The 22,308-nt window shown below is 45.7% G+C and overlaps 10 protein-coding genes across 10 annotated transcripts; 3 read left to right on the forward strand and 7 right to left on the reverse strand.

The window, feature by feature from the left end:
* Positions 1–541: 541 nt before the first annotated feature.
* Positions 542–1,999, reverse strand: COCMIDRAFT_30250 (uncharacterized protein; the record flags this gene model as incomplete). Its single annotated transcript, XM_007694408.1, has 3 exons — positions 542–1,492; positions 1,529–1,767; positions 1,885–1,999. 3 exons carry the CDS (start codon positions 1,997–1,999, stop codon positions 542–544), a joined length of 1,305 nt encoding a protein of 434 aa, XP_007692598.1.
* A 377-nt stretch (positions 2,000–2,376) lies between these two features.
* COCMIDRAFT_40859 (uncharacterized protein) lies at positions 2,377–2,865 on the reverse strand (the record flags this gene model as incomplete). The annotated part of the gene is made up of 1 exon (XM_007694409.1): positions 2,377–2,865. One exon carries the CDS (start codon positions 2,863–2,865, stop codon positions 2,377–2,379), a length of 489 nt encoding a protein of 162 aa, XP_007692599.1.
* Positions 2,866–3,642: 777 nt separating this feature from the next.
* On the reverse strand, positions 3,643–4,773 carry COCMIDRAFT_40860 (uncharacterized protein; the record flags this gene model as incomplete). The annotated part of the gene is made up of 3 exons (XM_007694410.1): positions 3,643–3,886; positions 3,941–4,454; positions 4,704–4,773. 3 exons carry the CDS (start codon positions 4,771–4,773, stop codon positions 3,643–3,645), a joined length of 828 nt encoding a protein of 275 aa, XP_007692600.1.
* Positions 4,774–6,094: 1,321 nt separating this feature from the next.
* Positions 6,095–7,472, reverse strand: COCMIDRAFT_40861 (uncharacterized protein; the record flags this gene model as incomplete). The annotated part of the gene is made up of 5 exons (XM_007694411.1): positions 6,095–6,475; positions 6,539–6,835; positions 6,887–7,257; positions 7,323–7,377; positions 7,443–7,472. 5 exons carry the CDS (start codon positions 7,470–7,472, stop codon positions 6,095–6,097), a joined length of 1,134 nt encoding a protein of 377 aa, XP_007692601.1.
* Positions 7,473–8,178: 706 nt separating this feature from the next.
* On the forward strand, positions 8,179–9,940 carry COCMIDRAFT_9320 (uncharacterized protein; the record flags this gene model as incomplete). Its single annotated transcript, XM_007694412.1, has 4 exons — positions 8,179–8,256; positions 8,307–8,983; positions 9,030–9,790; positions 9,861–9,940. The coding sequence occupies 4 exons, from the start codon at positions 8,179–8,181 to the stop codon at positions 9,938–9,940; spliced, it is 1,596 nt and encodes a 531-aa protein (XP_007692602.1).
* A 52-nt stretch (positions 9,941–9,992) lies between these two features.
* Positions 9,993–10,561, reverse strand: COCMIDRAFT_9321 (uncharacterized protein; the record flags this gene model as incomplete). The annotated part of the gene is made up of 2 exons (XM_007694413.1): positions 9,993–10,346; positions 10,394–10,561. The coding sequence occupies 2 exons, from the start codon at positions 10,559–10,561 to the stop codon at positions 9,993–9,995; spliced, it is 522 nt and encodes a 173-aa protein (XP_007692603.1).
* A 2,594-nt stretch (positions 10,562–13,155) lies between these two features.
* COCMIDRAFT_107623 (uncharacterized protein) lies at positions 13,156–13,410 on the forward strand (the record flags this gene model as incomplete). Its single annotated transcript, XM_007694414.1, has 1 exon — positions 13,156–13,410. The coding sequence occupies one exon, from the start codon at positions 13,156–13,158 to the stop codon at positions 13,408–13,410; it is 255 nt and encodes an 84-aa protein (XP_007692604.1).
* Positions 13,407–14,452, reverse strand: COCMIDRAFT_9322 (uncharacterized protein; the record flags this gene model as incomplete). The annotated part of the gene is made up of 2 exons (XM_007694415.1): positions 13,407–13,972; positions 14,017–14,452. The coding sequence occupies 2 exons, from the start codon at positions 14,450–14,452 to the stop codon at positions 13,407–13,409; spliced, it is 1,002 nt and encodes a 333-aa protein (XP_007692605.1).
* Positions 14,453–15,539: 1,087 nt separating this feature from the next.
* COCMIDRAFT_107621 (uncharacterized protein) lies at positions 15,540–16,280 on the forward strand (the record flags this gene model as incomplete). Its single annotated transcript, XM_007694416.1, has 1 exon — positions 15,540–16,280. One exon carries the CDS (start codon positions 15,540–15,542, stop codon positions 16,278–16,280), a length of 741 nt encoding a protein of 246 aa, XP_007692606.1.
* Positions 16,281–18,831: 2,551 nt separating this feature from the next.
* On the reverse strand, positions 18,832–19,860 carry COCMIDRAFT_107645 (uncharacterized protein; the record flags this gene model as incomplete). The annotated part of the gene is made up of 4 exons (XM_007694417.1): positions 18,832–18,983; positions 19,037–19,348; positions 19,409–19,588; positions 19,662–19,860. Coding segments are annotated over 4 exons (843 nt in total), but the record flags the coding sequence as incomplete, so codon positions are not given.
* Positions 19,861–22,308: the final 2,448 nt, after the last annotated feature.

Raw genomic sequence — 22,308 nt, forward strand, 5'->3', positions numbered from 1 at the left:
GCAGACTTCACAATTCTAAAACTTCCTCTCTTCAGATGTGGAAGTGCTTGTGTAGAGTTCAACATGGTCGTCAAGGATGCCACTAAGCAATTTCATAGTTCTCTAGCAACCACGCTACAGGCAACGAAGCCGTGCAATTTCTGGTATCAAATAGCCAAAAGACAATAGATGGCAAGAACCGTGGATACGGGGACTTCATTAAACAACTCGGTGGTCATCTCAACGACCAGTCAATCCAGAAGGTATCCGGTGATTTTTTACAGATGAGTATTCAGAGGTCAGGATATGGAAATCCGGATAACGTGGTACCCGAAGCCAAAAATATGCATGAGAGAGGAACGAACTGGCGGCCGGAATATGGTGGAGGTAGGACGCTCAAGTCCAAGCCTGTTGCAAGCGACTCAAGCAGTCAGGCTGAGCTAGGTAAAGCCAAATTCTGACGCTTGACAACGACGTTGTTCCATAAGTTCAGAGCGAGTCGCAGGACCCGCACCTCTGGTAATACCCATTTTCACTAGATAGTGAATCTTTGTGCTAGACATCAAGCTTGTTCATCTTCTGCGCAGTCTCTGCCGAGCCTATGCTGCAACCCTCGTACATACCCAATGAAGCCCTTCAACTCATCTGGCCTTGCTTCCTTTGGAGTCTGGTTTTGAAGGTCCCCTATCAGTTCCTGTACCTCAGCACTGCTTGACATTACATTCGCAGTGTAGTCTTCGATCGTCTTGGATTGCCGTTCAAGATAGCCATTGATGCTGTGAATCGCTCGTGTTGCCTTTTCCTTAGAATCAATATCTTTCAACCTTTTGAAAACATCATCAACAATCTCTGTGGCAACCTCGAACTTATTGCGCGATAGGCTGACTAGCAGTGAGTGGGTTGTAGCCAGAGCATGTCCTTTATAAACAGCCACCTCCTTCTTTGCCTTCTTTGTAATCTCAATCTGCTCCTTCATCTTCTCTAGAGCCTTAGTGGCGATACTTTGTTGCTTTCGAATCTCGTCTTCTAGTCGGGTTTGGTTCGCAACAAGCCGCTCAATATCAGCCTTGTGGTTGGCGATAGTTTTAGTGAATCCTTCGTTCCGCTCCGTACTCTGCAAGTTTGCTACCAGTCTTTTTAAACTAGAAATAGTTTGCGTCTGATCTGCATCCTCGCGCTTATAGAAGTCATTCGAAATTCGGAGACCTTCTGCTTCGGCAAGTGACAGCTGGCATTCGCGCTCAAGTTGTACTTCCCTCTTGATAGCCTTGCTCAGTTGCTCCTCTGTTTCTCGGCACTTTTTTAATTCTTCCTCTGTATCCTCGATCTTCTTTTGCAAGGTACTCTTTTCCTTCCTAGCCATGCTAAGAGCGTGCGCGCTCTTTCCCGCCTTTGAGCGAAGCATAACGTTTGTCTCGGCAAGTTTGCGATTCAGATCGTTCCGAGTCTCAATTATTGCAGAAGATATGATGCAAACCTTCTTCAGACGAGCTCTGTTATCCTCCAGGGCATGCTTGAGGTTGTTTTTCTAGATTTCTTTCAACAAAACGGTGGACTCGATTTCCATAATCTTCTGTATGAGGTCCTTTTTCTGTTCGTCACTTATGTTGCTAGCCTTGAAGTTGGCGAAGGCACTGTGATGAAGATCCTTTGCGCTGGAACTGAGGTTTGCCGCTTCCTGGCTCCATCGGTGACCCGACCAGCTTCCGGCGGCAATTTCCCGTTCATAATACTCGGTCGTCTGCCTACATGCTAGCATTGCTTGATCTGATTGGTGTTCGACATGAGCTATATAACTTTGTAGAAAGTAGATATGATGGTGGAGGTTGTTTATCGTCTCAGTAGCCGTGCAGATCTCAAAAGCTTAGGCTTGGAATGTATGTTGGAACATGTTGTTCAGCGTACGCGCTTCAGAAAGTTGATCCTGGATTTCTTGAATCTTGCTGAGAAGTCGATGATTTTGGTTCTGCAACTCGGTGTTCTCCCGGTTCACAGACGCTATAATCTCTGCGGGCTCCATGTTGAAAATTTTGCTTGTACTGGATCTGGTTAGGTAATGTATAGTCCTCGTTTGTGAAAGTTGGGATCGGTGGATTTGCGCGAAAAATGTGAAAATACGTCCATTTATCTGAGATATTCTTTATCGTGTGGCGCAATAATTAGGAACTTGGAGCTAAACCGGGGAAAATTAGGCAACCAATTTTGGCGTCGAGCCAGCGGTGAAAGGCTTGCACAATACTGTTGCCCATTCAACGCCACAGCGCCTGCTCCAGTGGCTTCCGAGGGGCCAAAGCCTTAGAGAGCCGTCAACGTGTTTATGCTGCCTAACCAATTAATGTGCACAGACAACGAAAGCGGCAATTTCAATACTTGAAATAGCTACCATACGAGCTTTCTCTAGCGTCGCGAGTTGGTAGCGGACCTTCTTCTTTTGATATTCCTTACTAATGCTAAAAATACAGGAGTACTCGAAATTACAAACTTGCGTAAATCATCTAATATTCTATGTTCATCTGCAGCACTGAGTACACTGGGTCCCGCCATTTTCTTCTGAATCCAATACTGTGCAAGCTTCAGAACTGCATGCTCTGGTCGACCACGTCGGGCCTCATACTGGCGCATCGTTTCTTGGTCACTGTCTTGCCTGGTGCTGACTTCCAAGATGGGATCAGCCTGAGCCTGAGCACTAGCACGGTCGGTTATATCATCAAATTGAGTTTCGAATTTCCCAATATCCTCGCAAAAATTCGAGTGCAGAGAGTGAATAGCCTTTGCAATAACAAAATTTGCTTCGAAAAGCTCGCGGGTGTTTCCAAGGAGCGATTCAATAGGCGCCTGAGTAATAGTTTGCAGCGCAACTCTGACATCCTGGACGTCATTCGCCATACTGGTAAATCAGAATATGAGGTTTACGTTTGCTGCGTCTGTTGAACGGAGAATATTATATAGAATTCTAGACTTGAGAGATAGGTGCACTTTTGTAGGGCGACAACTAGCTAAGGCGCACCCGAATCTGTCAGATACTAACCTCATGAGACACCTCTAGGCACTTAAGGTCTTCCACATGTCCGACCTTTTTTCCGTACACATTACTATGTCCTAATAACGCGATCTAATTGCTTCCACGATCGGTTTCTGACTTCTGTTGCACGCGAAATTGGTAACCCGCATCTCCTACTTGGTGTTCGTTTGTACTTCCATGCCGCCAGAAATCTACCAATCATGTGCACAGTCAGCCAATGGAGTCGTGACCGGAGACCTGGTTAGAATATTCTATTGTTCGAATGATACACTTCGCTTGAAGACCCCTTACGGATCAAACTTCCAGCGTCTTTGCAAAGAGCAAGGGTTAAAACGTGGTGATGTATTTGAAGAAGCAGCGTAGTGATGCTTCCGCTCAGCGCTAATCTTAAGGTTCAATGCTCCTATTTGGGAGTTTCAGTCCGCTGGGTCTGTCACACAGGAAGGGAATTGAGGCACTACTGATACAAAATCATGGGAAACAGGCACATTAGCTTCTTAGAAGCTTGATAGAGAAACTAGATTTGCATTTCTATTAACTTGCGAGGCAGCACTGAATGAAGCATCAGACGACTGTATTACTCTGAAAGATATAAACGACCAAAAGTATACCCAAGACTTACTTTACCTGTCCGAGACTGCCTATACTGCCAATGTGGCGGCTAGATCTAACCGAAGGAATGGGTCCATGTGTTGCCAAGGCATGCACAAAAGCTGGATATCCTGGATTAAAAGTCCAATACGTGGTCGAAATTTTGACAATCTGTCGACTGTACGGTAGTAAAGGTAATCCATATCCTCCTGCGAAAGCAACATGAGACTCCTGATATATGTTCCAAGTGCAGTCGAATCAATGGCTTGAATGAGAAAAACTGTTTTGAACTCTCTGTAGACGATCAGTTTTAGACACGTGTTCTGGGTAACAGGGTAGTCGACATACGAGTGAAGTGTATTCACAGGATTTCCCATGATTACTGGACCATTACTTGTACTTCGAAAAGCCTTATACGCAGTGCCATCAACCGAACGGATACGGTCAAAGGCGACGATATTGGAAAGAGCATATCTCTTCCAATTATGGAGGGTATGAAGGATACCTCGCTGGCCTTTGGATGTCTCGTTCACTGAGACGTCGATACGATTTAGATATTTCAGGATCTCCAGGTACGGTCTCAGCAACGTAGCTACGCCCTCATAGTACTCTGCTCGTAGCGAAGCCATCAGAGGATCCGTTGATGGCGGGTCTTGATCATTCCAGGCCAAATGCGGCATGATGGTAGATCTCCATGCCTCCATGATTTTGATTTTGGACTCCGCGCACCTTGCAAAATCGAAAAGGAGCTCGTCATCAAATTTCTTTATCGACGCGAAATCTGGCAGCCGCGGATATCGTTTTACTTTCTCAAGTACCGTTCTTAGCATTATCCTTGTCCACAAAACATCATTAGGGACATCTTCCACCTTTTTTCCTGGTTTCAATGCGGTCCAGTCATGAAGGTAAGATACGGAAGGGAGGATGCTGGGGCAATCGTGGACGCCGCTAGCAAAAGAATTAGAGGGGCGCTCAGACTGATATGGTCAACTGACCTTGCCAGAATTTGGAAGATTCTAACGCTTCTCTTCACTTCCTCGGAAACGTGATCCTTGGCAATTAAGCTGCTTGCTATTAGCCTGAACATCTGCACAACAATGAGTTGCCTTACTTCTTGACAATGTCCTTGTATATTGATTGAGCAAGGCATAGGTTTGCCAAACTTTCTCCAAGCATCGCATTTTGGTTGTTGTATAGTGCAGCTAGAGTCAACGCTTGTGCGTAAGCAATGCTGCGATCTCCACACTTGCATTTGAGAATATATTGCGCCCAGTCGTAGTACAAACTGCCTGGTATGGTATCCGACTCTTTTGTGTTGTTGAAATCTGAAAAACAACTTCCTAGTGCGAGGAAGAGGAGTGCATGGGCATTTTCGAAGCTTGGCTCAACGAAATGGCTCCGCTCTGCTGTGTGACTCATGTGGTCCTGAAATTGAGCACATACGGCCCAAGGCTTGTCGAAAATTGGATACAGGATGTGAACATTATTGATGTAGGCATTGAAAAGCTGGTGCATATTTTCGCTCAAAAATGCCTTCGACGTATCTTTTCGGCTAGGTTCGAGTAGTGTCGGATGTGTGTAGGATCGATTTCTTCCAGACGCCTCTAGCAGGTCAGCAAAACTAGAAACTTTCTTCCATGTACGATCTGTGACATGGTATATCCTCAAAAGTGTCATCTCCTGGCTGAAGGAAGTAAGCATAAGATTGGAAGGACAAGGAGGAGACTGTACGCAGTTGGTTGGGTTTCCACATATTTGCAAGCCTCATTGTCTTCTTGACATCTGTCGCATGGAGACTCCCCGTTGCATCTCCGCTTACGATCACGACATCGATTGCAAGCTTTGGAAGTTCTTGACTTCGAAGGTCGGAATGTTCGTTCGTCTGGGTAACCCTGGTCCTGCTCCCGATGGTCCGAAGCAAGTGGACAATACATCTCGCTGAAAAAACTGAGGTTACGATAGAGCAAAACTGTGAAGCTTGTGAAGGGAAATACTTTGTGAGCTTGTCGAGAAGCGTCTGAATGAACTCAGAAGATAAAGGGTGGTTAAGGAGTAGCAAGTGAAGGTGGCCAAGTTTGTCAGAAATCCGGAGCAAGTGCAATTTATGAAAGTGGAAGCTCATGCCAGCACGATTGTATGCAAGGTCCGACGTCTAGAGCCATTAACTAGAGTTCATCACCAATCTGTTGAATGGAAAAGCAATTTACTGCTCGTACCGCCACGGAACGCCATCTTTCTCCACCGTTTTCCTTATGTTCCTCTCGGCTGAACTATTTGTCACGCTAATGCTTCTTGTGAGATGCTTGGGATCAAACTCGCCGGTATGTCTCCTTAACAATTGCAATTATAACATAGTCCCATTGATTGGCAGGCATGATCCGCTTGCAGCGACCTAAAATATCACCGTTCTGATGTAGTTGGAGGACACCCGCATATGATAGCATGGAGAAAATGCTGATAAAATATTACGCTGTAACTAATGCTAAAGAATGCAAGACTATGTTACAAGGTGACGTGTGAGTCAAGAGCAGAGCGAACTTCCGCTTCAAGCACTGGAGAGCAGTCTTCCAATCGAACTTCTTCGCCTACTCCAATAGGCAAGTCATCTGGTAGAAAGCCCTGGTAAACAGGTTCCTCGATATCTATGCCCTTCTTCCTATACTCCAGTAACCCTGTGTAGGCATATTCACCAACGATCTCTTGCAGTTGTTTTTTGGTGCGTGTGTATTGAAGAAGCGCGTCAAGATCCACTCGTTGTAAGAGGATTATAGTGTCTGAGTGGGTTGTGACAAGTACTTCGTGGCCGTGAACACCTTTAGCCGTCGAGTAGAAGGAAGCTACAGCTACGACTGCAGCGACATTCTGGGGAAGACTATTCCTTGCCTGGAAAAGCGATTATGTAAGTATTTCGCCGGAAGCAGCATACTTAAGAGTCGACCAGCTTACAGTCGAGGCTGGATCGTCAACATCTTGGCTGCGTCTATCATTGACAGTGATGGCCTCAGTTGACTGAGAAGGCGACTTCAAACTCGTGTGTAGTCTGCTAGGCCGGCTTACAGTCAAGGTCAGATCTTCAGTATGTTGGCTAAGTCCGTCATTAGCCGCCAGGGCCTTGGTTGACTGAGAAGGCGACTTTGATCTCATGTCTGGTCTGCTCGGCCAACGACTAGGCCTTGACTGTTCCGGGACCGAGATACATGGAAAGCATGATAGCAGCCTATTCACGAGTTTCTTGGTAACAAACTGTATAAAATCAGATTCTGCCTTCAAGGATGGATGTCCCAGGGGCCTTACTGTGGTTCTTTCGTGAACCGACTTGCAACATTTCTTATCAAACTCTTCCATCCTTCTCACTATCGCTTTGTGATTTTCCGTAGAAGTGAAATCTCTTTTCAGGAATTCTTTAAAAGTTAACTCCTCTACTTCGTCTATCCGCTGTATGGCAGAGAAGGGTCCCAAAGGTGTCGAGCTAGTTACTCGAACATAGTGGGTTCTGCGACGGCAATAAACATCATGCAAAGCAATAACATCTGGCGCCAAAGCTAACGGCTTGAGTTCAATATGAATATGTGGGAAAGTTTCGCCATGCTTGTTGGCATGGTGTTGCCATGGCTCGTGGCAGGGAAAGGATATTCCACAAGATTTGCATCGGTAGCTCCTTTTCGCTTTGATCTGTTAGCATTCATATTTAATCAGATCTCGAGCAGATTTCGAGAGCGAAGTGTCTTACAAGTAGGCTGGATGACAAGACCGTTTTCGCGTGGTTGGTCCTCGAGAGAATCAGACTGGAAGGTCAGCCTCGTTTTTATTCCTTAGAGTTTAGATCGAAAGATACGGACAAACCACATACCGGAGATGCATCTGCAGAAGCTGGAGCCATTTTGCTAGCAAACCGAACTTGAAGAAGGCAACCGGTGGAGGACGCAAGAGCGGTGAAGCAATGAATAGAAGGACGGCTTAGCCTTGCAGGAAGGTTGCGTGATATATAAGCATCTCAGCCGTTCCACTGATTGGATTGACCTTTCGAAAATGCTCCAGACAATGAGAGGCCATTGCTTTCTGGGAGGTGGCTCTGGTCAGGGTTCTTGCCGACGAACGACACGGAAGGGAGCGCGGGTACGAGGCAACCGGTGCGGCACGGCCCCGATAGTGCGAGTGGGCGTTGAATACCGTGAGTTTGAGCTTCAGAGCTCCTATCTGTGCACAATTCAATCGCATAGCGGACTGCTTCATGGGTTGGAAGTTCCCCAATACTAGCATGGCAGGCTTGTTGATAGTTGGTCACAGCTTACGAGGCCTGCAGCGGAAAGGCCTTTTACTGAATGCTACGCCGATCAGATTCATGTGGGGCTATACCGCGAGTTCGGTAAGCCGACAAAACCATTACTGAGTGGTCATTCAATGAGACACTGGATACGGCAGAAGGGAGGTTAGGCGACCCGAGCCCAGGAACGACGTCGTGAACACTCTTGGCGAAGCATATTCTCAAAGCGGCTTAGGTTCGATCCCAGAACTGGGACTAAAAGCTCATTTCCCTGGAGACCTCCATACTCGCACCTGCAAAACTCGACGCCCACTCAAGAGAAATGGCATCTTCTAGATCTCGCGCCGATTTTGTAACAGCCCTAGATTCCTGCACACCGTCTGATGTCTTGAGAGACGAAGTAAGTAAATCCCGAAAAATAAGAGCTAATAAGTAACAAGAGTGATCAAGGTCTTGCTTGCGAGTGTTCGTCGATTCTTCAGAAAAGGAGCGGTAGACGAGTGTTTCAGACTGCTTCCAGAGGAGTTGTTGAAGTTTGATGAACGATTCAGACGGATAAATCCTCTCCGGACCCCGGTCCCAGCCACACAGCAGCCACCACGGGACACTCCAACCTCGGCGGAAGAATACTTCCGAAATTTAATCCCAGAGCAAGGGAACAGGTTAAGGAGATTAGTAAAAGTAGCTCAACGTATTACTGAGTTCCAAATTCAGGAGATTGTTGATCCAGGCGGAGTCTACGATGAAGACTCAATCGAAGAAACCTCAATCACACGGATAGGGGCAATTATCAGTCCAGGCAGCATCTGCGACGAAGAATCAATCCTGAAAACCTCAATCGCGCGCGCAACAGCGATCTTCGAGAAAATATCTCCAAAGCAAGATATCAAAGTATACCGGTATAACCTTCTATACTTCAGCAATGCGGTAGATCAATATGAAAGCGTGCAACTTGTACTTTCACAAGGACGACGCAAAAAATCGATCGCTTTTGATACAATATCCAGGGGTGATAAGAAAAAGAGGGAAATTGCACGTAGAACATACTCTGATGCCTGTCGATACTTAGAATGTTCAGAAATAGGAGGTCCAGGTTCTCTGTTGTCGATGAACGCCACCAAATTCGAGTAAGTATGGAGAGCTCCAATTTTGACTACTGCTAATGTATAGAAGTATGGAAAATCTCAACAAGGAAGACATCCAGTTACTGTGCAATTACCGCAAGATTCATACTTCTGTCGAAAAACAGTCTAGGTCTTTGGATTTTATCGTGGTAAACGAGCTTGTCAAAGATCTCTTGGCTCAAGGCATTGAGAGTGTCGATATCACGAAAGGATCTACCCGTTTAACCAAGCTCATTTGCCGTTATGTAGATACGAAGTCACTTGCCGAGGACGGCAAGGTGCTCCCAAAAGCTATCACCCCAGACAGCAATGAACACCGCAGGCGTGCTTCACAATCGCCAGCAGGGCCTGGGCCTGGAATAGATGTCAGACTTCCCTCTCATGTCATTCGTCCTGAACAACAAGGGCCTGTACCAATCCTTCATGCTATGCAAAGTCAACAAGCATATCATGCTACTGAACCACGCACGAACACCACCAAAAGACGGAGAGTCTCTGGGAATGAAGATCTGCAGCCCCCAACGGTATACCCAATTCCAATACCAGAAAGTAATGAGATTACAATTCAAGTAGAAGGCCAACGCTTAACAAATATCTCCATTGGTCCGGAACAACGGCACGATTCTACACCAATAAAGCGCAGAAACATCAGCGCAGTTTTCCATAGGGCATCAGAACAACAGTTGATCAGGAGAGAAGCGAGTGGTGCTGCAGATTCGAGTAATGAGGATACGATCGGCACGAACACCATCTCGAATGATGATGATTTCCCCAGTCCATCTATCACCAACAGTGTTAACGGCCTTAGGAGTGGGATCACAGACAACCTTACAATTAAGGATTCTATGGGAAACTCTGTGCAACCTATTAATGAACACAGGTCTTCAGGGTCTTCTCTTATCGACAAAGCTTGTGAGTCGCGTCTACCATCCACAACCTCAACCCACACCTCAGCGCTAAACCATGTTGAACGAGACTCTTGCGGAAGCAGTGCACCTATACGATTGAGCGACTATATTGATCCAGAGATGGTTGAGGATATTCGGGAATGGGAGACAGTTTGGGCTCCAAGGGAGACTTGACTGAATAGTGGGCAGAATGGAACGTCTTCAGGTATTTCGTAGCGGACGTTAGGGTAGATAATAATCAGATCTGAGTTGAGGTTGGTCACCTGAGGGTTGATATCCCCTATGTGCCAAGTTTTTAATGTTTTCCCACTGATCTTTTCAGAGCTCATAAGAATCTTGATTATGGCGATCTCAGATTCTCCAGTAGTCAAGCGGCCAGACATGTGGAGGAGCGCCATAGGCTTCGTGACTGGAAGTTCTACTTCCAGCCCTTGCACCTTAGCTTTAATCTTCAGACCCTCAGAAGCATTAGCGGAATCCTCAAAAGTGATACTTGCAAGCACACCATGCGGATAATCTCCTTCTTAATCTCATCCAAGCCTGTCGAATGCGCATACTGGTCTAAACGGGCTCCTTCCTCCACAGGAAATGGACGGCGGTTATCAAGAACTACTGTAGCAGCGAGTGCGTCGAGCCGTGGTGTCGAGGTCACAAAGGCGATATGCGACGACATTGAAGCCTCTTCTTGCATGAGAAGGTATCGGAACGTCCCTGCACAATTGGATGTATTATGGCTACGGTGTTGAGACAAAGCGGAACAAAGGCAATGACTCATTCGATTACGTCATTTCTATCACATGATATGTTCGCCAAGGCCAACATCGCACTATGGTTTTCGAACAGCTACCTGAAGCAGGTATTTCCAGTTAAGATCGATTAGGAGTAGCGCTCCATGCTTGTTGATCTTCTGTCGACGAACCGGTAGTGCAGATATAATTACTCAGCGTTGTTGCCCTCGACGAATTTTCTGGTGCATTGGTTGATACATTATCCCTAGCTTCACTGTTGCTACCCCCACTAGTTCCGTTGATATTGGTAGGGTTCGTAGAATGCTCACTAGAAGACGAGGACGTGTCTACGGAAGGTGTAGTATTTGTGTTCGACATATTGAATCGGCGAGACTATTAAATCAGCATGTACTTTTCGGGTTACGAATGCATGCTCTAACCTTAGTGTTCGTGATTGAAGTGCTTCAAAATGAGATTTTTAGCGCAGCGAACTATGTATAGAACGGAATGTGCGTCCGCGAACTACACTAAATCATCAGAAGCTCGAGAACAGGTCATTGAGGCAGGGGAGCCAGTCGACAAGGGGAAGGCGGACCTCGAGATGATTATGCGAAAATAAGAAGCGTAAAAAATATCAGTGAACGTTACAGTACTGCGGGAAAAGACAGCAAAGCGTGGAGCACCGAAATTCTTGGAGGTGTGAAAGGTTTGGAGGGAGAAATAGGTTGAGGAGAGGCAACTGGCTAGGCAAGGCAAGATACGACGGTTCTGAGACATTGAAGTGATAGAGACAGACTGTTATCCTTTATACCAATATTCACAAATCTGTTGGCACTTGATTTGCCTCTTAACGTCCGTAGTCACGCCTCAGACTATGCTGATACGCATTAGTCCTGCTGTGGAGAACAATAATAGGTGCCATGCCCCTAAGTCATATCAAATCAGGCATAAAAGAGGCTTGCAGGACATTTCATTTCCGGTGTAGATTAAAGTGACAGATATTACAAAATGCAAAGATTATGCGCACTAGTCCGTTCCTCTAGATACAAAGCAGCGATCCATCAATCTTCGCGATATACAATTGAACATAGAGATATTCAGCTTGGGGATACGGTAATATACGAATGTACATGGATAAATCGTGGATTGTTTCATCTGTTCTTACGCTCTACATTCATACCAAGGGCCATCCTACCGTAATCAATTAACATCTCAAAGCTGCAGTAATCATGAAACCAATCACACTGTATGGATCAGTGGATTGTAGAGTAAAGAAGGGAGATACAGGGAAAGAAAGCCAAAGCCAGAGCCAAAGCCAAAGCCAAAGCCAAAGCCAAAGCCAAAGCCAGAGCCGAAGCCAAAACCAAGAGTGGCTCCACTATCCACTACCACCTTTCGCTATATGTGGCCCTTAGCCGTGCATAAGTTGGAGGTAGCATGCCAGCTAACGTGTTCCATCAGCAAGTGGACCACCCCACCAAAGCGAACGCAAATCTCTGTGCGATAGTTGTACGACAAGAAAAGACACTTTGATGAAACTTATCAAAAATCTTCTGATAGCAGTACACTGAGTTTACGTGTGCCCTTGAACATGACATTTCGTACATTTTGGCGGTGCGCACTGACGTCCTCGAATAACCTGAGCTTGTCCAACCTCCAAAACTACTTTTTCTGTCTCTGGAATGAGCTACTGGCCTTGCTGAGCCTGCAGTGCTCTTCTATGAGAGATATATACTAAAACTGATGGTCTCTCCCTGCGTTACTTAAAGCGCACGAAATGCTAAAAGAAGCCTGCGTTCACAAGTCTATCGACAACGTTACCATCGCGGTATCATTGTTGTTGTCAGTCGCGTTAGCTTTGATAGGGTAGCTAGGCCACTTACGAATTGAACACGTTTCGCGATATAGCTTACTCAACCTAAGATTCCAGTGTGGCCTAATGCTCACTCCATGGTGCCTAGTTCTTCCGAATTAGGTACCGCGGGGCGAGTAGTTGAGCTGTTGCACGTGATAGTGTCGATTATGGAAGGTGGGGCATTCGAATGCTATTGCCCCTCGAACCCAACTGCTTGGGCATCAACGCATCCCCATAGCCTTACAACACATTACCATTTTGCTCCCGCGATCAGTCTACACAACGAACAGGTAATTAAAACTTCTTCTTTTAATTCTAAAGATCACATTCCCTATTGATTTCGCTTAGCTAAGATGCAAACATTCCTGCCATTTCTTCCAGCCATCCGAGTGCGGTCTTGAACCAGTCCTCTGTGTGAGTAATTTTTTCAACGCGTTCAAACATATGCTGATATCAGCCTTTCTATTAGAAGACCATTTTGCGCCGACGAGTGCTCGAAAAGCTCACATCTTCGTGACCTCCTCCATATCTCCACGGCGTACATTCTATAACTGCGGCAAGCCCTTCTGAATCCTGAGTTGCAGGGCGCATTCCCCCATACACATCGCAACTGGGCGAAAAAAAATCCTAACATTTGTTTCATCGCAAATGTCCCAGGTAGGACCGACGTTTTCTAATATCCTAATGCTCTCAACTTACGAGAAACATGAGGACGGGCATACCGCCAACGATGACTTTGAGTATATCAGCTATCGCATATTTGGAGCGGTCACATATGATAGGGTCATGTTTTGGAAGCCTGGTAACGGTAAAATAAGTGTTGGTAAAGATGAGATGACGTCACAAAACACCAGCGAGAAAGGTGAAAATGTCATTTTATCTCAGGGGGAAAGCGTCGCTGTTGGAGAGATGTGGTTTAAATTGGTGCGAAAGGTTTAGCGACGAAATAAGCCTAGCCACGCCTTGTAGCCTGTGTCGAAATCTAACATGACGTTCAATCTGCTATCGTAGGCACCGTTTTCTGGAGGTGAGATCCTTGCAGCGCCAGTAAGCTTCAAACCTAGCTTTTCCTCAATCTTCCTAGATCTGCTAGCCTTCATACCTGCATAAAGAAAGGTTCCGAGTATCTCCTCCCAGTCGTCCATTAAGCGTGTATCTTCGCTGATGGGCTTCGCGTACAATGTATCTATCTTAACCTCTAATCTGAAATCTTCTCCAAGCTCATGCGCAAGGTATAGACGAACGGCGTTCGTGCCCTTAAAACCATCCAACTCCTCGGCGCGTCTCGTGTGACTAGCCTGAACACGTAAATAAAGGTAGCGCCCGAGATAACTTTCTATCTCATCCAGATCCGCTATCTCAGCGACGTGGAGACGATCTGCTGTCTCGTCCGCGCAGCTAGATTGTTGCAATGATTGCACGTGAACGAGAGTACTCATCAGCCATGCATGCCGATCGTTTAAGTCCGGGATGCTCTGAGACGCAAGGACAATAGCGTATTCTGTATTTCTCAGATTTGTACTTTTGAGAGGACTTCAGTCATACCAAACTCATGTACTGCTCGTTGTCTAGTGGGAATGACTTTGGTTGGAATTTCCTGAGTCAGTGTTGTTTGACCGCGCGCTTTGAAACAATTATTGGCGACTGCAGTGAGCGCTGGAGGATGTAAGACTGCAGCCCACCACGTCTGCAGCTTAGGCACGAGCGTCTTATGATCTAGCGTTGCCCTCTTTGCTATTTGCACTGTTGTGACAAGCAATAGGAGTACTTCAGGGCCAACTTTGTCCAAAACCTTTCGCATAACATCCCGTGCGCGACGCAAGACACTTCGACGTCCACTGGATCTGGTGATCAATGAGGCGTGTTCTTCCTTTAGCAAGTCATTCCATTCTTTGATACGTGTTAACGAGGGCCGCACGAAATCATCGCTTTCGAAAGTGGTTCGTTTTCGTTCAAGCTCTTTGGTGAGCCAATCCGTCATAACGAGAGGATAGGTGAGCGAAGCGAAGAGCAGAGTAGAGGGCAGAGTGAAAAGCAGAGCGCAGCGCAGAGTGAAAAGCAGAGCGCAGCGCAGAGTGAAAAGCAGAGCGCAGCGCAGAGTGAAAAGCAGAGCGCAGCGCAGAGTAGAGGGCAGAGCGAAAGGCAAAGCGCAATACAGAGCGGAAAGCAAAGCGGAGAGCATTAGCCGAGGTTTGTTGGGGCCAGATTCATGACGGCGCACAGGCAGCGTTCCCTGTGGCCTTACGTAAGAGGGGTCCTATGACTCAGTATGTTGCTTAGTTTTTCTCTTCCTATGCAAAGCAACCCCTCAAAGCTATTAATCTCACATATCAGACATGCACCTGCGATCCACATATTCCTTTAGTAGCCCTAGGAATGCATCAAAATATATCTTCATACGTTTTTAGCATCACCGCGCTAACGACGCTCATTATGAGGTTATTCACCCAATGTCACAAAACAATTATAAGACAATGGTTGAGTGGAAAAGTTAGAGATATGAACAACCTTGCAGAGAAAAACATGACAGACGAGAGGAACGAAAATAAGTTTGCAGGCAAGGATAGATCATGGTAGGGACGCAGGAACCTATGGGAAATCTGATCTCGTTTTGGCGAGATGAAGTGGGGCTAGATGGAACAACTTATGTCCGAACTGCGTTACGTTAGCTTAGTCGGGCATAGCTGGAAAGCATGGCTGGTGATCAATGGATTAATCAATCCAGTCCACTCAGCGACCTTCACGCATCGCTCACGTTCAGTACGCCTATTGTCTCGGTGAATCTGTAGCAAAAGCCATCTCTGAGGGGATATATCAGTACCATAGCATCAGGTATCAAGCATCCTACCTGGTTCTTGGTACATGTGGAAGCTCGTGTTGATAATGTGTAAGTTCACCAAGGACCGCAGTTTCTAGTTGTATGTATCTAACTACGGCCTTCTAGCTTATAGGAAGTTCTCCATCCTAACGTGAATTCATTTCCTGCACTCTTTCGGTACTCCTCCCTAATACCTTGGCCAGCGCGACCTGCGCTTAAATCGACCTTACGATTCACTGGTTTTTGAAACATGGATAACGGCTTGATTGAATATCCAACTGGATTCGGGTCAAAAGACATTGTTGCTTATGGAAACACTGGCATGGTCTGCCTTGACGCGGCTTCCCAGACTATCATCAAAACACCGCATGACGAGACACATGCCGACTCCCTTCAGGTAGAAAGGCGCATCTACGAACGGTTCGAAGAACGTGGTGGCCATGAAGGACTCTTGCGATATCATGGGCCTTTTGATAGATTCGGTATACGCCTTGAGTACGCACCTGGATTCAATCTCTGTTCAACTCTTTCTAGTCGCATGGACATCAGCTTTGCCCAAAGACTCCGTTGGGTGCAGCAAATAACAGATGCACTTTCTTTCGTTCACTCCGTTAGAGTCATTCATGGAGACCTAACCTGTAGCAATGTCTTCCTGACAAAAGAACTAGATGCTAAGCTGGGAGACTTTGGAGGGTCCTCACTTGACGGATCTAGTCTACTAGTTGCGGTAACCGAAAGTCACCGGTACCCGGGAGAGTTATTATCAACACATGCTGACATTTTTGCTCTCGGTTCTGTGATTTATCATATCATGACAGGAACCGCTCCATACCATGGTCTTTCAGACGAACAGATTGACACCCTCTTCCAAAAAAGCGAGTTTCCCAGCACTATCTCGCTTGGGCCGGTTGGGCAAGTTATCACGAAGTGCTGGCAAGCAAAATACGACAGTGCTGAGGCTGTGAGCAATGACATCAGAGGTAATGAGTGAATGAGCTAAAATCAAGTCCGCTATACTAATGAAAGTACCAGCAATCTTCTCCGATGGAAAATCCAGTTTGACAAAAACACCACGTCCTTCGTCGCTCCCTCTCCTCGTCCTCGCGATAGGAATTGTTGCGATTATTCTTATCAAGACGTCAGCGCGATCTAGATCAGGCTGGAACTAAGCATACTGAGGTTCGTCTCTCATTGTAACAATTACAAACACTTTGGGCATGGTCCTGGTTTGACACTGGAGCCAAATTGAATGACTTGGCCGTTAATTCCCTTTGCTGGCGTCGCCTCATCACCACAGTGATATCCAGAGTCCCTGGCCTTTGCACATCCACTTGTATCGTATTTTCGCTTTATGTTGGTATGCTTTGGGTTTTCGTTACAGCCAGTGTACTTCTCTCTGTTCTCAATGAAGGAGCACATTTTGCTGTCTCTGAACTTATCAGTACTCAGGCAAATATTTACGACAAAGAACACTAACAAAGCTGAATTTGGATAGTTACACTTAGAGGAGAGTAAACTTATTGGTATATCTGGTTTTGAAATCTGATACACTTGTGACGCCCAGATGGCCAACTTTATAGAAAGCACTACAGTTATGTTCCAAGATCTATTGTCTACCTCCGCATGCAGAATACAGAAGTCAATACTAAGCGTTTGTCTAGCGTAGTGATGAAATCCACCTCGACAGACATGGGCTATGCTGACGCGAATTTAGTGGTGCATTCCTAATCCTTACTGGTGCGGGATGATCTGCGAATTGCAATTGGTAACATGCGCCAAGCCGGGAATGAGGTGGAGACGGCAGATGACGACTGGCCTTGCACCCTCAAGATAAATAACTACGTTAGTGTCGAGGAAAGAGGGGGTTTTGGCGCATGGATTCACATCTAGGGCCAATAGAACCATAGCGGCATCGCGGAACTCCCAATCATGCACATGACATAAACAAAACACCTGCGGCTATAGACATTCGGGGGCATCCATCCCCTCCAAGCAGTTCGACATCAACAAGGATGGGCTGCGGTTCGTATCTGCAGTGCTTGGGTTTCTCTGGATGGACGAGGAGCAATTAGAGTTTGACCCGACGATTGTTACAATTGGAGACAAGCGATAGTTATATTGAGATCGAGCACGAAAATGGCAAAGAGCGATTCGTCATTGACAGATTGATAATGCGGGCGCCTTGTGTCGCTAGTCGGGCAATAGAGATACGAAGATTGCCACGGCTTGGGGTCTCAAGCCCGAAGGATGCATGTGTCGTAAGACACCCTCATCGTGGCTCAGGCGTAGCCCAGAGCTCCCTATTCTAGCATACTGCTGGCATACTGTCAATACTATGAAAGGTACTGTACCCTATAGACCTGTAGAACAAACATAGCAGTATTTTCATGATTGAAGGATTTTGTGGCCACTCAAGGGTTTCCCCCGTATGTGACCCTCAGTTCTGTCTTCTAACCATCATCTAAGCCCTCCTTGCGTGACACTTATCTTGAGCATCTAAGTATGGTTGCAAAGCTCCCGTACGATTAGCGCGAACCTGTATTGTGTATCTCGCTCTACCATCTTCCGACACAAGGAGAATGCCGCTCGATGCCTGTTCTCTAGGTTAATATTGTTTTGATGAAGGCGAGCTGGAGCCTATATAAATCGAACATTGGGAATGATAAAGTTGGCGAAAAGGTTGCCTTCTTATAAGAGTTAGGTTCCTCAATCTGAGTCGTACACGGAGGTTCGCAGCTGATAGTGTAGGCCGGGTTTGAAAGCTATTGAGGAGCCAGGGGCGATGTTTATGGCATGCGTCTAGGGACTAAGCGGCCGCTAAGTGACGTGGCGCATAAGTTTAGGGGCTATGCAAGTTCTGTATAGCTGGTCGTGCTATTTAGGCCAAAAGCGGCACGTTGCTAGAACGGTAGTCTGGTGGATAGGTCTAGCATGCATTATAGCCTCATCTCCCCTTCCTTAAGTAAACACAAAATGTTAAGCTAACAGAGGTAACCTATGACTATTGATAGTAGGGGGAGGAAAACCCAAGATTGTGCTAACCTAGTAGTTGAAAAAAAATAAGGAAATAAAACCGCCTAGAGTCCAAATCCCAGGTCCGCTAACCGTATTCCATCTAGTTGTTTATTTCTTTAGCCTTATTATCATCAGGATGATTGCCCGCATCTTTATCCGTCTCCCAACACTGTACCCAAATCTTCAACCTTCTTGGAGGGCCGGGGTGGAATGGATTGGCCGCATGAAAATCCCGGAGTCTGTGCGGGCTATTCTTGAAGTTAGACGCATCGTACCACTCCGGATCCTCCTCATATTCTAGCCATTTGGCACGGTACTGTAGCTTTCTACGATGGACACGGGCATCGATAATCTTCTCTACCTCATATTCGTCGTCGTGATCGTTCGCAGTGTCCTGAATGCACTTCCGCTTATGCCTGTGGGAGCGATGTTCACTGCTGTCCTCGCCGCTGTCATCGCTATAGTAGATTTTGGCATCATATCCGCTGTGCGGTGGTCCTGACAGAGGTTTTAGGGCCAAAGGACGGTTAGAGAACTGCCTGCCACCAGAGGGGGGCAGCCTTTGCTGCTTCACTGGGCGCACATTGTGCTTGAGGCGCTGCTTCGATGTCGTGTTTGACGATCGAATGTGGTGCTTGGTTGGCTGGAAGCGTTTCCGCTTGCGGGTCAGCCACGCAGTCTGATTACCGCGATCATTACGGTCGTTGTCGGTATCGCTGCTACTACTGCTACTGCTTGTGTTTTCGATCGTAGGAGGGCTGCCTTGCGTTGATTGTTCGATATCCATCTTTGACGAGCTTGTTGGCGGAGTTGATGGAGATTTGCGACGCGGGAACCCACTCATTTGAGTCTTTTCTTGTCCAAACGCATCGGAGTCGACAACATTCCTCACGTCTATAGGACACTCTCCACCGCGAAGAACTGGGGCTGTGATGCTTGAAACTTCAAGCCGATCGCCTATCTGCGTTCCTGCATTGTTTTCGTGCGAGCTGCCATGGTCTCTATCTGAGCTGGGCTGACTGTCTTTGATGATGACCATAGTTTCTACGCAATGTTAGAAATGGTGTGCAAGAGCCACTATTATGACCACACCTGGGCGCTTACCTTGATTAGTGTTTTCAGAAGGAGCTGGCTGATTTGAGCTCTCGTCCTCTGTGCCTTCTCGAAAGTTTCGCTTAAACTCTTCGCCTTCACTGTCGTTCTGGGGCGCAAAATCGTCGTAATTGCTGATATCACTATCTTCTCCACCTCTACTACCGCTGATCTTGCTGCTGCCTTCTCCAACTATATTTTTGTTAGTTATGATAGAATGCTAGAATAAGCACAGTATGGTTTCGTCGGCTGTAGGAATACCTACCCAAGTATGTTGAACTAATGACTTCAACTCTGTCCGAAGTAGGTACAAAATCCTCTTTATTATCTAGTTTAGTGTTGAATTTTAAACTGTCTTTGCTTGACAGAGCCTTTGAGGGGTTTCGACGAGAGGTTTGCTTGGGCTTTGGTGGCCCACTGTACTGTATGATTTGAAGAGAATCTTGTGTGTGAGATATAGAAAAGTATCAGAGAATAATGCCATCGCTGCTGTGGTGGCTCGAAGATGTGCTGGCGTTGCGAGGAGAGAGAAGACACAGAGGTTTAAATAGGCAAAGATACCACGCTTAAGATCTCTCCTGTAATGCGAATCCTTTCAGAAAGCCCTCTAGAATGACATTTAGCGCCCATCAGGCAGCAGCCTGTACGAGACCATGCTCGAAACTGCGCACCCTTGCTAGCAGCATATTAGGCTAGAATCAAATCAACTTCGTGCCGTGTACCCAAACGTATCATGCGGATGCGAAGTGTTGGCGGCGATGCAGCCTTCGCTTGAAGCCCCTTTCTTCTTGGATGGAAACGGAACCATATCTCCCACTAATACTCATACTCAAAATGAGGAAGTACAATGTATGTTCCTAGGCTTCAGGCTATGCTACAGGTCCCGCCGGCCCGTTTCCGTCAGAGCACGTCTACTGGTCAGAGATATTCCAACCGGGGTTTCTCAATTCGTCGGCCACTCCGAAACCCAGATACGGGCTCAAATCCGTGTTCAGACTCTAGACGTCGGGCTTTTAGTGGCGTGTGAGCCGCACAGTGTAGAGAGATTGGCGCCTAAGCTGTGCTGAAGGCCCGCTCTAGCCTTCACTACCCCTGATATGTAACACCGGAATAGGACACTGCCATCATTCAGGCAGTCAAATGGACTCAAACTCCACCAATCTGTGTTTTAACGCAGTCTTAGGAAGTACATACCTGACCGCTACCTGCATAGATGATTAGTGGGTCGGACTCAAGCTGAGGCTTTTCTGGCGTGATCTTTTAGTGGAACTGGGCTTGCAGTGACACTTAGACGGTTCAAAACCAATTATTTCTCTAAAGCTACATGGCAACGTAACCTCGCTAGGTGTACGGCTGGAGTTTTACCGGTTTAGCGCTTCGTGCTGAGTCGTAACCAGGGCGTCCGAAGCCCCTTTGTTGCCGATCTGTGTGATCGATGACGTGGCAGATTTAGGATGAGCAGACTAGGAGGAACGTTCGCTTTCGAGAGGGCGAAAGTATGGAACGGTTGCAAATCGTTCATGAAAGCCCTGATGCAAAGACTTCCTACTATAAGGCAGGCGAGAGAGTTGGAGTGATCAAATTTCAGGTAGAGACAGAGCTGCTGGTAGGGTGGTCGAGAAGAACGTGTCGAGAGGGTCTGGCAAAGGATATAACGCAGAGGCTTAATCGTGGATCCTCAAGGAGGGGGTAAGGTGGATAACATGGCCAGGCAGTGCAGCGATTGTATGATTTCTAAGGGCACTAAAATGCCTCACGGATTTAGTCTGAGCGACCAATAAGACGGTGTGAGGTGGAAGGAGGAAAGGGACGATAGTGGGAGGTGAATAGGACGGCGAGGGAAGCGTGGTTATATCTGATGGGGTCAGCGCACGGGCCAAATAAAAGCAGCGAGTAGCCAAGCGTGCCTCCGCTTCCTGATTAAGAAGCAACCACTTCCTATTGCAGTTCCACTCTCACACATATACCTATTTAAATAAAAACTATAACTAAGTTAGTTATATCTTATAGTAGTATATACTACTATTTAAGTCTAATTAAAGTCTAAAATATAGTAATATTATAACTTAATATATATAGTAGTATTTAGTTATATCCTAAGAAGAGGTTAAAGTAAGAATATACTATTCTACCTATAAAGCGCTTTAAGAACTTATTAGCTAATAGAGGGATATAGATATTACGCTATAGTAGTATTTAGTTATATCCTAAGAAGAGGTTAAAGTAAGAATATACTATTCTACCTATAAAGCGCTTTAAGAACTTATTAGCTAATAAGAGAATATAGATATTACGCTCTATTACTATTTTATACTTTACTATATTATTAATTAATTAAAAGTTATTTATAGTTATTAGTTATTTAATCTTTAGAACTAAGAAGTATAGATTACGATACTACCTATTATATCTTTTAAGTATGCCTTAATTAAGCCTTATAGTAACTATCTTAATTATAATTAGCTTTAGCTTCTTTAGATACTAAAACTCTCTTACTTACTATATTTTATATAAAATTATTTAGATCTTATATAGTAGCTAAATATTAGTATATACTATTAATATATCTCTAATTTTATATTCTATAGCCTTACTATAGTTAATTAAGCTCTTCTTAAAAAGAGTATAGTTTTACTCTTAAGTATATAATTAAAAGGCCTAATATCTAGTCTATAAAGGGTAATTCTTACTACTTAGCGCTTAATCGCCTTCTACTTCTAATTCTCGCGTCTAAGATCTATTAGCTAGTTCTACCTTAGCATATTAATAGGTTATACTTTTTTCTCTATCTTTTTATATAGTATATTAACTTCTCTAGAAACTTTTTACTATACTTTTTTTTTAGCTATTATAGCTATAACTTCTTAAATAATTACTTTTTATTACTTACTTTTTCTCTAGCTTTTTAATTT

This window comes from Bipolaris oryzae (genome assembly GCF_000523455.1).
Source record: "Bipolaris oryzae ATCC 44560 unplaced genomic scaffold scaffold_215, whole genome shotgun sequence".
Taxonomy (NCBI): Eukaryota; Fungi; Ascomycota; class Dothideomycetes; order Pleosporales; family Pleosporaceae; genus Bipolaris; species Bipolaris oryzae.